This window comes from Lactuca serriola, chromosome 8 (genome assembly GCF_051521515.1).
Source record: "Lactuca serriola cultivar US96UC23 chromosome 8, Lser_US96UC23_V15, whole genome shotgun sequence".
NCBI lineage: Eukaryota > Viridiplantae > Streptophyta > Magnoliopsida > Asterales > Asteraceae > Lactuca > Lactuca serriola.
In genome coordinates, this window is record NC_136415.1 from 152,999,572 (window position 1) to 153,021,445 (window position 21,874).

Here is a 21,874-nt window from a genome sequence, read left to right on the forward strand (position 1 = left end):
CCAGTACATGGAACCCGGGAATTGTCTTTTCCTTGTTTTCGTCACGCTAATACACCCATAAAATAATACAACTTAGCGAGTTAGTGGTTACACTACTCACGCTATGTGTTAGGTAAAATCGTCGTTTCCCGTTGCCAGATACACGATTAGGGCGGATCCCCGCATCTCTATTAAGAGAATTTTAGCCATCTGCTCTTGCGATCCTCTCTTTCCACAGTTTAGTTCTGAACCGTTCTCAAATCTCTCCAGGCCGGAGAGTGAAACCTTTCCTAGTATAAAGGTAACTTAGTAGGAACAACTCACATCTTGTGGCCTTTTTCCGATACTCATACACCCACTTCGATTACCAGGACTACATCATAGGGATGTAGGTCGACACTCAGACGACCAGTACCCAAGGCATGGGAAAAATTTATGCCTAATATGTTCAGGACAGAAATGTCCAGGGTTAACCATCGTCTCTCATTACCTTGTATTCCTTTCCATGTAGGAGAACCATGCCACCGAAGAAGCGTAACCAATCCGCAAGCAAGAAACCTACTCTCTTATTCGATGAAGCTACGTTCCAAGCTGCAGTCTCAGCAGCCGTAGCAGCTGTCATGGCTCACCTGAATGCTAACACCGCCTATGTTATCAAGGGCCCTATCGGGATTTCCAATCCTAACGATGGACAGCAGCAACCAACACTTCCATACTCATCCACCCAAGAACCTCCACTGAACCCACTAAAGAGAAAACTCAAGATAGAGGAGGGAAGTACCTCGGCTCAAGGACCTTCCGAAGGGCAACGAGCTGAGGCAGTCTATACCCCTGACAATCCTTACCTCCCGACCTCAAGAAGACCATACCTAGGAGACCTTCCCCACTGCAACAAGTGCAGCTACCATCATCACGGTGTCTGCTGAGAGCTCTATTGTGCTAGATGCCACATGTTGGGGCATACTGCTCACGTCTGCAGAACCCCGATTGAGTTCATTACATCAACCACCAATGTGGCGACCCGTACATTTTGCCACCTATGTGGTAAAATGGGACACTTCAAGAAGGACTGCCCAACCGAAGAGAAAGACAAAGACACAGAAGGAGCCTGACACTACTGCTTAGGGAGAAGCGGCAAGGAACTCGTTATATTTTGGTACGTCTCTCGATCTCGGATAACTAAAATAAGAACAATAAAAGACTAATTCAAATGTAAATAAAATGAGCATTGTTCGGAAAAAGTGGGCGAGTGTTTATGAAGATTGTGAGTATTTAAAGTATGGGGGGGTACTTTAGGAAATTTTTAGACACAAATGCATGCGTTGAGGTCTTGGCATAATGGCTGAACTAGAGTCGGATTGTTCTATGTGATGTTAGTAATCAAGGATTAAATTTAAATTTGCTTGAGGGCAAGCAAAGCCTAAGTGTGGGGTATTTTGATATTGCCATATTTATACTTATTTTTAGGCAATATTTAAGTACATTTTTATTAAAAAGTTGGTAATTTGTTTAGAATAATGATACTTATGAGCTTGAATGTTATTTTACAGCCAAAAAGAAGACATTTTGAAGAAAATGGGACTGAAAGCGTTAAAGATAGAAACTTTGGGAATTAAAAGAGTAAAAGAGAAGTAAATCTGGAAAAAGGTTATTCACGACGTGAGACTTAAAGGATTCACGACGTGAATCGTTGGTTCTAGAAGATATGTACGCGGGTGAAGGAATCCTTGACGGGCACGGTTATCTACAACTCACGACGTGAATTTCTTACTATTCACGACGTGAATTTATGGATATCAGCAACTATATAAATCCTTGACCATTACGAATAGAAGAAGATTTTGGCAGAAGAAAGGAATTCTAGAAGACGATTTAGAGCGAAAGAAAGGTTCTGGAAGAGGGTTTTCAACACCAAAAGAAGTAAAGGTTTATATTTTAGTTAAATAAGAACATGTCTTTCATTAGTTTTAGTTGTTTTGGTTTAGTTGCTATGATGAGCAGCTGAATCTAGCTACTCTTGTTTAGCTAGATGAAGCTTTAAATTTATGAATAGTTATATGCTTATGGATTAAGTTTAGTTGGTAAAAATTGCTTGTGTTTGATTTGTATAACCTATCATGCTATTATTTGTTTATCTAATTGCTTGATTGCATGTTCTGTGTAGCTTAGTGACCATTAAACTGCATGAACTTGTTTACCTAATGATTTAGTGAACATTGAATTGTTAGAGCTGGGATTGACCAATCTTAGTTAGTAATTAGAATAAATAAAGCCTAGCTGTGCTAGAGAACGTGTATTGTGACCATAATTGCATTTATACAACAAATCTTACATAACATATTTACATTCATAATTAGTTATGTGTTTAATTATGTGTGAACATACATGGTTTGACATGAATTAGTTAATTATTGGTAAGATAGAACTAAATTACTAATACAACTAAAAACCAACTTAATAATCCGTAATCATTAGCTAGCCATAAGGGAGAAGTGGATTCAAACTAAACAAGAGTGTGTTTTCATTTATTAAATTTGATTTAAGTTCATTTGATCTTGTAAAATCAGATAAAACCCCTTTTAAACTTGTTAATAAATTAGGTTAATTTAATAGTAAGTAAATTAATTAGAACATCATTCCCTGTGATCGACACCCGACTTACCCAAGCTATATTGTAATCTGACTAGGTACACTGCCTATAAGTGCATAGTTAGTTAAGTTTGTTAGGTTATAAATATTAAAATTAGTGAGTACTTTTGTGCACATCACTACCCAAGGGCATTGGATGAACTGGAAGGACCTTTATGACTATATATGTACATATGATATATAACTAATATTTAAACAACCTTCGGACGGATACTCGATGTCCCACCAGACCACATCTCAAGCGCGAAAAGGAAATAGGGTGGATAGCCTTCCTAAGTCTTTTAAACATTTCTTATATAACTATACATATAGAGGCATGCAATTTATAACATAAAAGCATAAAATAAGTTTTGTAAAACCTTTGATCATAATTATTATCTAAGAAAAGATTGACTTGATGTCAATCTATAAAACAGTTTGAAAGCATGGGTTTGATAAAACAATTTAAGTATAATTAAACATTTATTGGAAACACAATTGTAAATGAGTTTGAAATGGAACATACAGAGTAAAATGTATAGTGTAATAAGGAGTTTTAAACATACGAAGTGTTTATAAAAATCATTTGAAGGAAACTGTTTGGTAAAACGGCTAATGAGTAGCCAATCATTTGAATGCTGCTTATCAATCACATGTGATTGATATAATAACTAGCATAATTCTACTTGTATCCCTCATAAAACATTTAAAAACAATTAAAACATTGATTAAGGGGTATGAACTCACCTGTAGCAAGTGGATCGGAAGGAAGTGTCGGATAAGTGCTTGGTGTCAAGTGAAGACTTAGACACGCACAAAGATCCTAATAACATATAAGGATATATGTATATAAACAATTAGTCTTTAAACAACTAATAAACAAAGTCAAGCCACTCTAAGGCATGACAAACACTTTGTATAAGTGTTATAAGTGTTAAGGAGTGCATCTAAGTGTTGTAGGGAATGGCTAGTATGATTGGGGTTCAAGGAACACTCTTAAAATGAGTTTACTCCCTAAGGACCAACACCCCTTGAGTTTACGGTCGTAAACTCTTGAGTTTACGGTCGTTGATGAGATATGGTCCACTGGCATGGCCTAGACTGCTCTAGCGCGCCAGCTTGGCCTGGCGCGCTCCTGCCAGCCCTGCCTGGCGTTCCCTTGCCAGCCTTGCCTGACTCTCCCTTGCCAGCCTTACCTGGCTCTCCCTTGCCAGCCTTGCCTGGCTCTCCCTTGCCAGCCGTGCTGGGGACTCTCCTGCCAGCTCGGCCAGGTGCGCCCTCGCCTGGCACTCCCTTGCCATCCTTTCCTGGTGCGCGCCCGCCAGCCTCGCCCGGCGCCTCCGGGCGGCCTCACCCAGCTCCTTGCTAGTTGGGCCTGATTTGGGCAGGCCCAAGGCCTGACCTAATTGTCCCCTATATAATGAACAGTACCTCCTCCATGGAGAGGGACCTTCCCCCTTGACTCTCCCCCAAGTGGCTCAGCCGCCACTAGACTTCTCCATGGCTCAGCCGCCACTACACTTCGGTCGGGTGGCTCAGCCACCACCCGCCGCCGTCAGCCACCACCAGCACCCAGATGGTTCTCTCCAGCTATGGAGGACCATCTTAGATCTTCTAGCTGATCTAACTTGACCGACGGAGCCCGCTCCCGGGGCACAGTCCCTGGGGCGGCTCTAACGCGTCTCTCTGATTGTGATGTCAGATCTCCGCCGCAGCAGAAGACCAGAAGACTCGCCGGAGGCTGATGTTCCATCAGTCGTAAACTCCTAACCTTTTGACCATTTGTTGGTTTGAAGTCTTCTAAGCTATTCCAAGCATTCCTACTTCATGATTTAGCCTTAGGAAGTGTTGTATGGCATCAAAACACTCCTAAATGGAGTTTACGGTCTAAGGACCATTTCTACATGAGTTTACTACCTTAAAATCATGAGTTTACTACCTTAAACTCATAAGTTTGATATTTGGCGGTTTTCAAGTCCTTAGCTCAAACATGGCACTAGTCTAGGTTAGATTTAGACATAAGGAACAACCGTGGGACATTTATGGGACTTCAACACATCATTTGGGGTGTTTACGGTTTTGGGAGCTCCCCAAACCGTAAACACATAAAAATATATGATTTTGGTGCTTTTTGTGTGATACACTCATCAAGGATGGATCTAGACAAGTCCCTAAGACATTGTGAAGCATCTAGACACCCTAAAGCACCCTAAGGCACTATATTTGGTGTTTACGGTTTTGGGAGCCTCCCAAAACCATGAACACCTTGTTCTTGGTGTTCTTGGGACTTTTCCTTGGTATAAACATGTATAACTAGCTTTAAATGACTCTAGGATAGAAGTACTTACATTGTGGAAGCTTGAAATGAACTTTAAGTCCAAGAACACTAGTGTGTGTTCTTGGTGTTTTGGAAAAACTAGTCAAAACACATAAATGAATGGATTAAAGGATGTACAATCACAAGATTAAGTGATATACTAACTTGAAAGGGCTAAAAACACTTACTAGATTGAAGATTTTGAATAAAAACTTGGATGATACTTTAGAGGATATTTTGGAGTTTACTCTTTTGGTGTTTGGGGAGCAAACTCAATAATGACTAGTCTTGGGGAGTAAACTCATACATAGGTATGAGTTCACGGTTTTTGGGTGATTTTTCAACCCAAACCTAAAAGTTTGGCCGTGAACTTCTAAGACACGAGGTGTTTGCGATTTCTAAAATTTCAAAACCCGAGACGACACTTTCTTTCACCCGTTCGTTTAAAAATAATATTAAAATAATCAGACGAACTTTATTTTTCCCAAAAACAAGTAAAATTAAACTTGACTTATAATATGAAGTGATTGACTTTTAGGGTTTGACCGAATGAAAATTCCGGGTTGTCACACTACCTTCTCAAAAGACGACATTCCTCGACAAATCCTTCGATTCCGACAACGATATAATGGGTGTTGCAGATCCGTAAGGAGGGAGGCCACGAGGCGACATCAGTTTCAAGATGAACATAACATAAGGACGACGAAACTGAGGAAGATGGCGACGCCATTGTTCGACAAAAGTGAGCTTACCATGTCTGAAGTCCGACGAACAGATCTGAACTCCTGTAAACGATGAAATGTCAAAGATGGAGAGAAACAAAGGCGACGACGAGCTAGGGTTTGTTGATAAAGATGATGGAGTTGGTGGTCTGACGACATACGCCGGTGAAGAATAGATTTGGTGGCTGAAATCCAAATTGATGAAGATGACGACGCTAGGGTTTTTGACGACCACCATTGTAGATCCAACTCCGATACCAGGGGTTTCAAGATCTGGAAGGGAAAATCAACGCATGTGTTCTTGATGCAAACCAAGATCCGATTTCTGTTACTGCTTAACGACAAACCTATCGATTTTTCTATAGAACTGGGGGATATTAGGATAGAAAATCATAATGTAGATGAAGAAGGCGATGGCTGGGTTTAGGGAGAGAGAGAGAAAGAGAGAAAAGTTTATTTTTTATTTTATTTTTAATTAGAAAAATATTTAAATAAATACAAAAATAGAAAAAGAAATTACCAAATGGCAAATCTGTCATTTTAAATATTTTTTTAAACAAATTGGACTAAACTCGTAACAAAATGAAAACCTTTGGACCAAAAGGACTAGTCAAAACCTTTTTTGTAACAAAATGAAAACCTTTGAACCAAAAGGATTAGTCAAAACATTTTTGCCACAAAGGGACAATTTCCACCTAATCAAAGGGATCATTTTTGCAATTTTGTCTAAAAAAATACATAGGCCTTGTTTAATAACAAAGCAATTTAAATAAATATAATATTGTGAGAGTTACAGATAGTATAAAAGAATTTAAACTTAGATCTATAAAAAAAAAAGAAAAATAATCAATCGATAAAAATAAAGATTTCAAATAATCATAAAATATTTTTTAAAATATGAAAATTAAAAATTTGAACATATAATATTTTAAAGTTATTTTCAAATATAAATATGTTATCTATAAATTAAATTGGACAAATATATTTTAATTTTTAGGTAATTCAGCTATTAAAAAGAATGAAAATAGAAAGTTCACATTTTTTTTTCTTCATTTCATCAAAAAAACAACTTCGTCTAGAAATTCAGATGTCACAGACATAAGCAAGAAGAAACACAGTTTCGTTCGACTTCAAAAAATCAAAACCCTTGAAAACCCCCTTCTTATTTTCTGGAGTGAGAAAGTGCTACAGAGAGAAGGTATGGTGGACGTTTCAGCCACGGGCGGTAGTTCAAGAGAACTTTCGCCGGAGGAAGAGATGCAGATCATACATTCCACATCAATGGCAGCCGAACCTCTAACCAAAGTAGGCGATACGTTTTGTTTAATTAGTCGAAGGTAAGTCTGATACTTTTTATCTCTTTCAATCGCGTATCTATATCTGTCGAGACGATGATTGAATTTGTTGGTCATTTTAGTAGAATGTAGCGGCTTCATAAAGAATTAGGGGTTTGGTTTCCATTTAAGGGGGTGCTTCGAGAAAAGAAAGGCTGATGTCTGTCGATTTTGAGGTTCATGCAGTTAATCTGATAACTATCATCTAGAATTATGGTTTAATTAGATGATTTCCCGATGCTGTAGTTGTTGAATTTTGGTACGAGTAAGAGTTAGTGCAAACTAGACAGTCTTCGGAAGCTGATCTATCATCTATGCACGATTTTCCACTTCAACGTTGGTTTGGTTGAAATTTTTTGCTTTTTTGGGTAGAATGCATTGCTTGTATAAACGATTAGGGTTTTAGTATCCAGTTTACCTGGGTGTGACGAGAAAGGCAATCCAAAGTTTTGTAATTCAAGCTCCATACATTTAACTCCATAGTTATTATGTTTACTTAAGGCTTAGTTAGATGAATACCTGATGCTGATATGAAGAACATAATCAGATAGTTTTTGAAGCTGATATGAAGAACATAATTTTCCACTTCAATTCCACCTTGATTGAAATTTTTTCTTTTTAGGGTAGCATTTAGTGGTTTTAAAAAGGATTAGGGTTTTAGACTTTTAGTATCCAATGCAGTTAATTCCATAATTGTCATGTACAAAGTGCAATTAAGGCTTTGTTAGGTCCTCAAAAGATAGATAGAGGAAACTACAAAGGGCTAGGAATAATGTTTCTCAATTACTACTTTGGTCAAGGGAAGAATAAAGTGAACAGATGTGCATAAAAGTCTATGAGAGTGCTATTAGATTCACTCTGAATCCTATCACACCACAATGTCACTTGCATACACCAAATCATGTTACATTTGCGTGTGGGATTAGTTTAGAGGCAACCCATATAAGGTAAAATGATAAAGAAAGTGCAATACTTTTTAGGTTTTCTTTACATTGGGGAGAGTTGAACCTTGCATTAACTGCTATGTTACATCATTGTACTCAAGAAGTCTAGTATGCAAGTGACAGAAACAAGTTTGTTGCAAAATTGCAAGTGAAATATAGCATACAAAGATTTCCTTGTTTTATGTGTCTTCATTTGTTTTATTACTGTAGTTATGATCCTACTTTTCTTGTGATATCTAGTTTGTCTTTCGCAATTCATAACATATGTTTTTCAAGTAATATTTCTTTCTTTCTTTTAAATGGGCATTTATGTAACATGAAACTCTTATAAGGAAATCTATTTCTGAGTAAAGCACGTAGAAAAGTGTTAAAAAATTAGGGTTTTAGTATCCAATTTACGTGGGTGTGATGTTTTTGAATTTGAGGTCCATGCAGCTAATTCCACAATTATTATGTGCAAATGCAATTAGGGCATCATTAGATGAGTTCTGTATAGTTTTTGAATTTTATTCCAGTAAGAACTAGTACAAAGTAGATAGTTTCTGAAGCTGAACTTCATAAACATGATTTTAACTTCAACTTTTGGGGCGATGATTAAATTTATTGACTTTTTGGTCAAGTCAAGAATAACATAAACAAAACCATTAAAGTCTACAAGAATATTATTAGATTCAGTTTACACATAAGTACAAAAACGTGTCATCAATAAACAAAATCTTGACATTTCTGTTTTTCTGTCAAGTATGTTGATTCATAAATCAGCATGATAATTGAACCATGGGTTTTAGGAGTTTTTCAGTAGTTTATATTAGCTGTTATAAATCCATCACTGTTTTCTGTATTGAATATGCTAATGTATCTATTTAAGATATCAAATAGCTTTTTCTGTGATAAATGTTATCCTTTTATGAAATAAAGATGCCTACTGTAAACATTTTGTTGACAGATGGTGGGAGAAATGGATAAGTTATGTTACTCAAAACAAGACAGGTGGCACAAATGAAGGATCATCTTCAGATCATCATGATTTAGGCAGTTCAAATACTCCAAAAAGGCCATCAACCATTGACAATTCTGATTTAATTTATGAAGCAGCATCTACAAATTCAACCATGGGTATTGAGCTCCATGATACACTTGTAGAACACACTGATTACATTTTGGTCCCTGAAGAAACTTGGAATCAATTATGTTCATGGTTAGTTTTATCTTACATTTTGTTCCAAATCTTGCTGAAATATTATAAAAAACAAAGTATTATTAGCTGTTTTACAAGAAATACACGAGGAAACATCAAGTGATTTCTTGAAATACAGGTATGGAGGGGGTCCTAAATTGGATAGAAAAGTGATAAGTTGTGGTCAAAGTCAAACTGAATTATCTGTAGAAGTTTACCCTTTACGCCTTCGGTTACATTTAATGCCAAAAGGTGACCAATGTGCCATAAGAATAAGCAAAAAGGTAAACAAACTTATTATTATTATTATAATATTAAAATTTACAAATAATTCACTCCCTTAATCAAGATGATAAGATTTGAACTTATTGTGAGCAGGAAACGATTGGCACACTACACAAAAAGGCTTGTGAGATATTTCAGCTTAATTCGGAGCAAGTAAAGAATTATATATATTTTATTCACTTCGGATAAGTTTTCTTTTTTCTTTATAATTCTTTATTCTTTTTACCCATGGTCTGCCAGGTCAGCATTTGGGATTACTACAGCCACAGAAAACATGCTTTGATGAATGACCTGGATAAAACCCTTGATGATGCCAACATACAAATGGATCAAGACGTGAGTTACATCTTTACAGACATTAATTACATAACATGTTTTACTTGATTTGATTATTTCTGAACACAGATCTTGGTGGAAGCCATTGACAATGGTGGTGGATGTAGAAATGATGTTCAAGAAAACGGGTTTGCTAAAAACGAGTCAACAGGACTTATAGAGCCTTCCAAAACTAACTATCCAGTTCTTTCAGCAAACAAAAATCTTCCAAAAAACAACAATTCAGAAGTGTCACAACTTCAGAATTTGTCTTCTGCAATCAAAGAATCAGAAGATAAGACACTGACACAGACACAGACACAGACACAGACACAGACACCTGTCAGTGTTGGTGTCAGCACACGTGGCTCTTCTGGTGGCTTAACTGGATTGCTAAATTTTGGAAACACTTGCTTTATGAATAGTGCTATTCAGTGTCTTGTTCATACACCAGAATTTGCTAGATACTTTAGAGAAGATTATAACCAAGAGATCAACTGGCATAACCCTTTAGGAATGGTGGTATGTTTTACTTTTAACACAAACTATTATTTAATATTTTGTTTTTTTGAGTAGTTTTTTTAGTTGTATTAACTATTTAATATAATATTGGTTTTGTAATTTGTAGGGTGAGTTAGCTTTAGCATTTGGTGAGTTACTTAGGAAGTTATGGGCACCAGGAAGGACTCCATTTGCTCCAAGGCAATTCAAAGCAAAGCTTGCTCGTTTTGCACCACAATTTAGTGGATACAATCAGCATGATTCTCAGGTTTTCTATTTCTTGCATTTAGCCTTTAATGAAATATATTGTTTATGTTTTATATGTTTACTTCATCTCAGGAGCTTCTGGCATTTTTGCTTGATGGATTACATGAAGATTTAAACCGTGTGAAACACAAGCCTTACATAAAATCCAGAGATGCAGATGGTCGACCTGATGAAGAAGTTGCTGATGAATATTGGGCCAATCACATTGCTCGAAATGATTCAATAATTGTGGATGTTTGCCAAGTAAGCATCATCAATTTTCATTCAACGCTTCTTGAATAATATAATTTGATGGGTTTGTTTGTTTGTTGAACAGGGTCAATATAAGTCAACTTTGGTTTGTCCTGTATGTGAGAAGATCTCGGTTACATTCGATCCGTTTATGTATCTCTCATTGCCACTTCAATCAACCACCACCCGAACAATGAGTGTCACAGTATTCAGCTGTGACGGAAGTGCAGTGCCCACCACTGTAACTGTAACAGTACCCAAACAGGGACGTTGCAGAGACTTGATTCAAGCACTTTCCACTGCTTGTGCTTTAAAAAACAATGAAAAAGTCTTTCTAGTCGAGGTCAAAACATAACTCATAACATATTACATTCATCATGTTTAATTGTTTAAATTAAATCAAATTGGTTTTTTTTTTTTGTTTTTCACAGATACGGAATCACTTGATTCACCGGTTTCTGGAGGATCCTCTCATGTCATTATCCTCCATAAAAGACGATGATCATCTTAGTGCTTATAAGATCCCCAAGTCCATGAAAAATACTAAATTTCTCCAGTTAATACATCGTCGTCAAGAGCTGTAAGTCATGTCATTAAAATACAAAGCATTTAACTCTTTTTTTATTTTATTTTATTTTTCTCATCATATTTTTTTTAATAATCTATTTAAGGGAAACCGGAAATGCACGGGGCACAACGGGATGGAAGGCATACGGGACCCCACTTGTTTTTCCCGTTTCATGTGATGCAACAATCACAAGAGGCGATATACAATTAATCGTCCACACAATGCTCTCTCCCATGCTAAGAACCGAACCGGTCTCTAATTCCGATCCCGATGACGATTCCGATTCCAAGACGGAATCGGAATCACGAAAACTTCCGCTAAAGTTAGTCGACGGAAACAACGCGTGTATCGATCTTTCCGTTGGGGAAGAAAGAACCGTGAGATTCCCCTCATCATCAATGTCGATCCTCCTCTTCATTGATTGGTCCCCAAAGCTTTTGAAAAAATACCAAACACATTACTTGGAAAAATTACCCGAAGTTTATAAATACGGGCCCACAAAGAAAACACGAACCGAGCCTCTCTCTTTGTACACATGCTTGGAAGCTTTCTTACGTGAGGAGCCTTTGGTACCTGAAGACATGTGGTAAGAAATTACTATTTAGCCCTTGAATAATGAATGAATGCATGGCCTTGTGATTTATTTGGTTTTCGTTTGGTGAATGAAGGTATTGTCCTCAATGCAAAGAGAGAAGGCAAGCAAGTAAGAAGTTGGATTTATGGAGGCTTCCGGAAGTTCTTGTGATCCATTTGAAAAGGTTTTCGTATAGCAGATCCATGAAGCATAAGCTGGAGACATTTGTCAACTTTCCAATTCATGATTTTGACTTGACAAAATACGTTGCTAATAAAAACAACTCAAGTCGTCAAGTGTATGAACTCTATGCGTTGACAAATCACTATGGTGGCATGGGAAGTGGTCACTATACTGCATATATTAAGGTCAGTTCATGATCTTGTAATTTTTTTTCTTCTTTTTTTATATAAATTTCAACTAATTAGTTAATTATTTCTTTTCATTAATGTTGTGAAGCTTATTGATGAAAACCGGTGGTACAACTTTGATGATAGCCACATATCAGCCATTAATGAAGATGATGTCAAGTCAAATGCTGCTTATGTCCTCTTTTACAGAAGGGTCAAAACCGATGACAATGGATCTTAAAACCCACATTTGTATAACATATTAAGATTATTAATAATAAAAAACATGTGCACTAGATCTTAAAAACTGTTTTTAAACTCCTAAATGTTTTAGGGTTTAGGGTTTATAGTACATTATCTTTCTTTAGGAAACACATTCTCGATCTTTATAAAAAGAAAAAGAAATGGTATAGATGGTAAGATAGAATTTCAAGTGGATTTGCTTTTTAAAAAAACGACTATAGATAAAATAATTCAAATTTCCAAATTGGAAAGTTTTTGGTTATGTGAATTGTGAAGTATAGTGATTTCTGTAAAGTTTTAGACTTTATGAAACTAAGGACCACAAATTTTGTGTATGTGTAAAGCCAAGGTGCTTTAAATTCCTAGTTTAACATCATTTTCAAGAAACTTATTTTTTTTTAGTACAAATAAATGATTTGAAATTATAAGATTTATGGAAATTTAGAAATTGATATGTGGTCAGAATAACAAATGTGATCTTAATCTACCATTGACTTGAGGCCACAACTTCTCGTTTACGTCTACTTCCAATAAAGTTGGATTTTTTTGTTGGGTTCAACTCACGAAACGGATTGAATTTTTGTGTTCGATAACTATTTGTTTAGAACTAAACATCAGGTCAGAGACATACACGTAGACAAAGTCCATAAGTCTCTTTTTGAAAATGAAAATTATTAAATTTGTATTTTTAGATCAAATTTATATACAACTACATAATTTACAAATAAGTAGATGGGGGCCGATAATAGAATAGACATCGTACCTAAACGTTTCAATCAAATTGTCTTGCGGCTAATATTGAAGGTGTAATTGTCTTGCGGCTAATATTGAAGGTGTATGTTTCCTTCCACACAAGTGTTGTCTCCAGCAAACCTTGAGTCCTACTCCATTGCTTCAAGAACATTGTGCGTGGTATAAATAAGGTGCACAAGGGTTTTTTTTTATGTATCTAGCACAAAAGCTTACTAACATAAAAGGAACCAAATCCACATTGTAACAAAAACTCTACTACTTAAAGTATAAACCAGGTGCAAAACGATCTTTTTTATATAGCTGACACGAGAGTTCACAGCTTTACAAGTAAATCAATTCATATTGGAATTAAAACTTTTATACTAAACTCAAACTCTTAACTATTTCTATAAATATATAATTTCGGAATCTCAACACGTGGTCATTGGGGGCTTGTATAATTTATTCTCCATGATGTTTATTTTATACTCCATAATTATTAGTAATAATAAATATGATTAACGTTTTCTTAATTACACCAAAAAATTTGTAGCATAGTGGTAAAACTTACAAATGATATTTATAAGTGGATTTTGTTAACATGTACCGTTTTTTATTATAATAGTTGTTGGGTAATGATTTTTTCTAAGACATTCCTTCTTTTAATTGATGAACAATTGTTAGGTAAACTTAAATTAGTGATGGATGTAACCCAAATGGTAAATTTTCTGTTTTAGATGCAAAAGGTTGATCATATATCACTATTAAGTTTTAGCATTTCTTTTTTGAAAGTTTTTTTTAATAGAAGCTAGCAACAAGTTGGACAAAATAAAGTTACATCTTAGAAATTACAATAATTACACCATGAAGTCATCCAACCCGATCAGGCTTTGAGGATCTATGTATATAAGCAACATGAGAAAAGACTCTTGACATAATCTTGCCAAACAAATTAGGGTGCATTTGGTTGTGGAAAATTGTTTTCATTTTTTATGAAAATGTTTTTAGAAAATAGGGTTGAGTTTTCATTTTCTATTTTCAATTAAAACGTGTTTAGTTGGAACATGTGGAGTTTTCATTTTCCATCTTAGAAATTTGGAAAACTTTGAAAAACTGTAAAAATCAATTTTCTAATTTACATACAATTTGGAAAATTGAAAATTTTCATTTTCTTAGAAAACTTTAGAAAACTGAACGAACCAAACGCGTTTTCAAAATTTTTGTTTTTCTTGGAAAATTTTCCTAGAAAACTGGAAAATTTTGGTTGTGGAAAATTGTTTTCATTTTCTATGAAAATGTTTTATGAAAATGTTTTCAGAAAATAGAGTTGAGTTTTCATTTTCAAATTTCAATGAAAACGCGTTTGGTTGGAACAGATGGAGTTTTCATTTTTCATTTTAGAAATTTGGAAAACTGTAAAAAACACTTTTCTAATTTAGATACAATTTGGAAAACTGAAAAATTTCATTTTCTTAGAAAACTTTGGAATACTGAACGAACCAAACGTGTTTTCAAAATTTCCGTTTTTCTTGGAAAATTTTCCAGAAAACCAGAAAAATTTCCGCAACCAAACGTACTCTTAGCTTTCCTAGGTTTTTGTTTGACGAAACTTGAGCCATTCCAAAAGACCAACACAACTAGTCAACATATGAACGAAAGAGCGGGATATCTGGCCTCCACCATTTCCCAACAAAGCAACAATTGTATAAGAAAAAAAGATGAGAAACAAACTCACCATAATTAGTCAATCATAAACCAGACAAATCATAGAAGGAACGTTAATGTCTCTTATCCACATTATCTTTAGCACATACGTAGCTTGTTTAAGAACATCTTGCAACCAAATATGTTAATATTTTTTTCATATACTTGTTAATATGTGATGCATATTACTTAAAGTATTAAAAATTAGTATTTTTATTTTATTTTTATTATTGTAAGTTTATAAAAGGCTTTTAATAAATGTATATTACATACATGAATTTGATTTTCTTGTATATACGAATATTGTTCTCTAGAGTTTTTAGGTAGGAGAGATTAAGGTTTAAATCCTTATTTGTATAAAGTGTAAAAAATAGATGTGGTTAGTTATCTATCAAAAAATATATTTCGGAATGAATTTCTAAATACATTATGTAATCATTAGGCTTGCATATTTAATCACACAAAAAAGGATAACCATAAAAAGTACCATCAATTTTTATCCATTTGTTAAAATGACAATCAAAGTGTGAAATATGCTACTTTTTATTTCGAAAGAATAAGATTTTGAAAATTTTCTTATTAGGACAAAACATTTTCAAAAAAAAAAAAACAACTCTCATCCCATAAATAAAAGATGTCCATTATCATTCGTTTTTCAATTGAACTACACATTTTTATACATTTGAATTATAATATATTTCACAGTTTCTTTATTTTGTTTTAAGTTTAAGTAAAAACGAAACATTTTTTTTGATATTTCGGGTTTATTCTTTAGATTTCGGATATATATTTGAAATCTTTAAATATATTTTATCTTTAATTTTGTCCATAATATTTAGTCTGAAATCTGAATTTGAATTAGAAATATGTATATTTCTTATTATATTTTGTCCATAATATTTTAAGTTCAAGTAAAAACGAAACACTTTTTTGATATTTCGGGTTTATTCTTTAGATTTCGGATATATATTTGAAATCTTTAAATATATTTTATCTTTAATTTTGTCCATAATATTTAGTCTAAATCTGAATTTCAATCAGAAATATGTATATTTCTTATTAAAAATGTACTTTGATGTGTAAGATATAGCCGGAAAGAATATTGATAAATACGTATGGTTAATAAACAAATAAATTCATATCCCATTATCTTTTAATTTTTATACTCGTATAACCAAATAAATAGAAACTCAAAATTGCATACACCGGTAAAGCAACACAAAACCTATGCATTTACATCAATCAAACTGATTTAAACTAAACAAAAATACGTTAATGTTTAGTAACAAATCTTATTAGTTTTGTACCTAAATAAACCACAAGAATATACTAATCAAAATATTTGATTTTCGATTTAATATCTAAAAAGGCAATAAACAAGAGATGATTTAATGGGTTACCAACTAGGAAAAACCAAAAAGGAAAACGTTGCTCATTGTCTATCTTTATCCTACCAAGAGATGTCAAATCCCTTTTAGTTATAGTAATCTTTTACCTCTTTTTCAAAATCAAAATGTTTTTTGCTATAAATATTACCAAATTAAAATCCCACTCAAATTTGTCACATATTGCAAACCGATTATTGTGCTCCAATGTTCGATTATAAATTTATATTATTGATTATTGACGGTTGAATGCAAGAGGACTATATACACAAAAGGTTGAACCAAGTCAATCTCCATCTATTGCTTGTGGAAAATACATCACCACCTATTTTACCATTTTGCCCTTTCCTCATACCCTTTATATAGGTACATGATAGGAGACATATATACATATATGATGAAGAAGAAAACACTCATCATGAAACTACCCTCACACCTTCAATTTTTATTGATTTTAGCTTCTTTACATGTAATTCAATCACAAATCATTCAAGACTCATGCACAACTTCAAGTATTGAGAATCTCAATGCTCAAATCTTGTTTGATGTATCTTCTCTTAGTTGCTCAAGTGTTTGGTCTTCTGAAGGCTTCATGCTTCGAGTAAGTCATATCATCATACTCATGTCATTAATATATCTTTTTATTTTATAAAAGCCCAAAAAATTATGCATATCTATGTGTGTATGTTTAATCAACATATTCTTCATAATTTATAAACAACACATATCATATCTTTGATATCCATGGCATATGTGGTGTGTGTTTTCTATGGCTACATTTCATTATCATTTCAAGTAAATATGTTCTTGAATGGTTTTCATTAATTGCATTAATGAAGCTTTAATCATTAACCATAATATTTATGGAGTTTTTGATCATATAAATGGGTAGGTTCTTGTTTTTTTATTAAGAAAAATCATTTTTAGTTAGACTCACTTAAACCACTATGACAATTTAGCATAATATACAAAACTTTAGTTTAAATTTTGTGTAAAAGCCAACAAACTTTTATATTTCTCCCACTTTTGTTGAAAATAGTCATTGCATACTTTCAGTTATGGTTACTAAATTCTTTAAAAAATAATGATATCATCTGAACAAAAAAGTAGTTATATTTTTTTTTTATAAGGTTGCATGACATCACAAAGAATCACTAAATTGCATATTATTATTATTATTTTCATAAAAAGTTGATAAGAAATATAAAAGTAAAAAAAGTTGGTTTAAATTTAAGGTTGTTATATTAAATATATTTCCAGATAAATAATCACTAAAATGCAATTTATGATTTAAAATCTGTATTTAACTATTTATATTCTGGAATTAGCAAATTTAATAATCACTTGTTACAGTACTCACAAGCTGGGCCAAGTTTATGGAGCTTCGTTTTGTCTGCACCCAACACGAACTCTTACGTAGCGATGGGGTTTTCGCCCAACGGCGGAATGATTGGCTCCAGCGCCATCGTCGGTTGGGTGTCCGGCGACAGTTCCGCCGCTATGAGAAGGTATTACCTCGGTGGAAAAACGCCAAGCCAAGTGTTAGCGGATCAAGGAAACCTACAATTTCTGCCGAACACATCTTCGATCATTTCGTTTTCGTCTCAGATGTATCTAGCGTTTCAATTGAACACAGATTTACCAAGCCCGCGGCTGGTGTTCGCCGTCGGCAGCCGTAATAACCAGGCTCCTACTCTGTCGAGCTTCCGGTTGACTGCTCATCGGAATCAGATCGCCGTCGGCTTCAATTACGCCTCAGGTTAGCGATCTATGAAAAAACCATTTCTATTTTCTCAATAATCATGATTCATATAGCTGCGATTTCAGAAACACAAATTAGATGAGTTTCCATAAACAATTAAACAGTAAACACAATATTATTTAAACTTAATCGTATATGAACTTATGCAAGGAAGTTTGATGCTTTTATCATGTCATGTAACGATAGTTTTTTTAGTTGTATATATATTTATTTAACAATTAAATTTGTTAAGAATTTATACATTAAAGTTGATATTTTATCAAAATCAAAATCTATATGTAATCCAAACACAAAAGGTCGTGTTGTAAGTTGTAACTAACACATGGTATGACTATGGTGGGGGCTAAAATGAGCAGTTTTGCTGGATAATGAAGTTATCCAAAAGAAATAATGAGACAATTGACCAAAGAGGATCATCATTAATCAAGTTCCTTTAAGTCGGATTTTTATCACTAAAATTAAATCCTAAATTTAAATTTGAAAAACATTTAATAGTATTTTTTTAACATTGTTGGTCACAAGGACTTATGGTGTAAAACTTTCAATCCTTAAGGACCACGATTGTAACATATAAAAATCATTTGTGGTTTCTTTTGTAAACCACATGGACCATTTATTTAACTAATAATAATAACACGACTTGTAGATCGTTGAATAGAACATTAGCCCCCCTGTGATTTGAGGGTGTTCAAATGGGTTCCCTCTTTTATCTCATTTTGTATTAAATTTATTTCTAACAAATATTTATTTCTTCTATGAGTATTAAAATCTTTATTTGTTTATATGTCAGTTCAGATTTTTTTAGTCTTAAACAAATAGTTTTCTCTTTGTTGGTAAAGTTTCTTATCAACCATCACTTCATATTATAAAATATTTATATCACTCCACATGATTTATTATTTTCTTATTATCAATAAACACACACAAACACAAAAACACACAAAATTTATTTTTTGATATTTTATATTTTGTGAACCATAATGTGTTAATGTGTTTTAAGCAATATAATGTCGTCCCCCATAGTCTTTGTCACTAATTTCAATCAATCAATTTTCTTTTAGTTTGAACATGAAAAGTTTGGCAAACATAGAAGTGTTTATATATGATTAGTAAACGGTGTCCCAAAAGTCTTTATCACTAACTCAATCAATTGAAATTGTTTTTGTTTAAAAATAATTTTTCTTGCAAATGTTTCTCATCTTTTTATTAAGCTAATCCTTACTTTTTATACTTAAATAATATTGAAACATTTCTAAAGAAATCATAAAATTCTTATTGCGTTATGTATTATGGAACATTGCATCACCAATTTTTAAAGAATAGGTTGTGTTAGGCACTAATATTTTATAAGTTTAAAAATATTAACCATTATCCTTGGTTTTCATATTTCTAAATTATTTTAAAAAAAAACTTAAAATACTCCAATTATTAAAAAAAACTAAAAGTTTACTAGTGTCCTTAAAAATAAATTAATATTTTAGGACCACTCGTTTTATATCGGTTTTTTTTATGTGGACTTGTTGATCGATGACTCAAAAGGATCCGATTTCATTTGGTCCTGCTCCACTTTCAACCTAACATTCCTTTAATGCTATTTTAAGTACGAGTTTTTATTAACTTTTAATTTTTAAAAGACTTCTTTTTGAAGTAATATAATGTTACAATAGTATAAGACTCATGTCACATTTTTAAATAATATCATCTTTTCCATTAAAAAAAACAAAAATCCTTGATATTATAATAATTAAATACTATGACTTTTGATCATCATTTTGAATATCTACAGGTGAAGGTAGTGAAGTTAGTTATCCATATTCTGATTTGAAAAGAATTCATGGGATTTTGAATGCGGTTGGATGGGGTGTATTACTCCCCATTGGTGTTATGATTGCTCGTTACTTGAGGCATGTAGATCGATTATGGCTTTATGCACATTCAAGCATCCAATTATCAGGGTTTGTTATTGGATTTTCAGGCATAATTACAGGACTTATTTTAAATGATCGTATCGATATCAACGTTGCCAAACACAAAGCCATTGGCCTAATCATTATTACACTTGGTTGTTTACAGGTTTGTGCATTTTTTTTCTATACTTTGTTTGTTACAATGACATGACATTAATGACATTACTAAACTACAAAATTCCTAGGGTTATTTTCGATAATAAGTATAAAAAGGGCATTTAAATCCTTTATACATACACAATCAATTAAAATAAAATAAAAAGACCTTCCGCTGGATATAAAACTAAGTGTTCAAACTGTCCTTTTTAACAAATGGAGCCGTAGGACATATAAAATGTTTGTTACACTGGGCAGAAATAGACTGTCATTGTATTGTATTCGATATTCGACTGTGAACCGGTGAATGAGATATACATTATAACTTTTTTTTGTCTCACCTAGAAGGTGGGACCTCTTGAAAATATTTTTCTCATGCTCATAATCTAAAATAGCTGTAGAAAGTTTGTCAAAGTCCAATTTGGTATTATTAGGTTCAAGTTACAAAATAGTAAGTCAAATATTTATATTTATTTTGTAGGTTATTGCTATTTTAATAAGACCAAGTAAAGATTCAAAGGTGAGGAAATATTGGAATTGGTATCACCATAATGTAGGACGACTTTTGATATTATTTGCAATATTCAACGTTTTCTATGGCATCTATTTGGCGCATGCGGGAAGTGAATGGAACGTTACTTATGGAGTATTTCTTGGAATTATTGTCACAATTGCCTTAAGTTTAGAGTTGAGGTTGTTAACGGAAGACTAAAAAGAACATGTCTCTTAAGTCTTGAACTAACTGCTTCGTTATTATAATATATAATTTGTTGCATTACTCATTTTGTTTTTCTCTTTTTTCATATAGATTTATGTTTAGGTTATGTAACATGTATCTCTTTGAGTATGTCAATGTGTATATATGTTAAAATAATATGGTTATATTAGCTTAGTTGGATATAGAATGTGTTGAATGGGTCTCAAGATTAGGTTATGCAATATTGCAATCCAAATGTTCAAAATTTACATTTATATGGGTTACGAAAGAAACAAAGACAAAAATATTATAACAAACGATTTTTTAAGTAAGGAGTTTCTTGAAAGTTGAAACAATGAGACATTTGTCTTCATTTTATCAAGCAAAGAAGTTATGTTGTGAGGTTAACAATCAATTATGTTGTGAAATACACATTTATCTTAATTCGTGTGACAAAGGTTTTTTTTTTTTGAACGGTTGGAATTTTATTAGAAAAAGTTCCAATGATCCACCACAAAGTCTAATACTTATCTTCCTATTATGAAACACAAACCAATTATATGAATAGTCAACCAACTATCGATTGATGAATTCCTTGTAATCGTAGGATCGCTAAACATAATGCTATCCCAAAAGTTCCAATGATCCACCACATCATCATTATTATATCTTCTAAAGCCATACATTTCGTTGATAAAACCCGGAATCGAGTCAATACATTGCATCACTTCTTCCTGCATAGAAAACCCAGACACACTAATATTACACCATCCACCTACAAGCCCCGGCAACTTCGTTGCTACTTCACGGGTAATAAAGACACGAACCACATCTTCCATATTCGTGTTGCAAACTCCACAAACAACGATAGGAATGTTAATACATTTCACATCCAAATTAATACGAATAAGTATCCTGTTTAACCTGCATCGCCAATAAAACATTTACTTTTCTAGGAAGATATTTGTTCCATCTAGTAGAAATATAACCACCCGGAATCGAATGATCATCAATGTGTCTTCTAGTATCTGAAATTATAAATTGATCAGCACCTAGAACTTTGTGAATTTAATGTAACTATACACATTGAGCATTT

At 33.4% G+C, this 21,874-nt stretch overlaps 2 protein-coding genes across 3 annotated transcripts; both read left to right on the forward strand.

Annotated features, from left to right (window-relative positions):
• Positions 1–6,701: 6,701 nt before the first annotated feature.
• On the forward strand, positions 6,702–12,499 carry UBP5 (ubiquitin-specific protease 5). 2 transcript variants are annotated; one of them, XM_079013038.1, is made up of 13 exons: positions 6,702–6,983; positions 8,871–9,122; positions 9,241–9,385; positions 9,480–9,539; positions 9,627–9,722; positions 9,792–10,223; positions 10,330–10,470; positions 10,542–10,712; positions 10,786–11,043; positions 11,132–11,280; positions 11,372–11,854; positions 11,937–12,210; positions 12,302–12,499. In XM_079013038.1, exons 1-13 carry the CDS (start codon positions 6,847–6,849, stop codon positions 12,431–12,433), a joined length of 2,730 nt encoding a protein of 909 aa, XP_078869164.1. In that variant the 5' UTR covers positions 6,702–6,846; the 3' UTR covers positions 12,434–12,499. The 2 variants fall into 2 exon arrangements, with proteins under 2 accessions (XP_078869164.1, XP_078869165.1); XM_079013039.1 differs by lacking the exon at positions 6,702–6,983 and adding an exon at positions 7,060–7,156.
• Positions 12,500–16,632: 4,133 nt separating this feature from the next.
• On the forward strand, positions 16,633–20,859 carry LOC145066308 (cytochrome b561 and DOMON domain-containing protein At3g07570-like). The gene is made up of 4 exons (XM_079013527.1): positions 16,633–16,857; positions 17,610–18,015; positions 19,805–20,091; positions 20,563–20,859. Exons 1-4 carry the CDS (start codon positions 16,651–16,653, stop codon positions 20,791–20,793), a joined length of 1,131 nt encoding a protein of 376 aa, XP_078869653.1. The 5' UTR covers positions 16,633–16,650; the 3' UTR covers positions 20,794–20,859.
• The last annotated feature ends 1,015 nt before the right edge of the window (positions 20,860–21,874 follow it).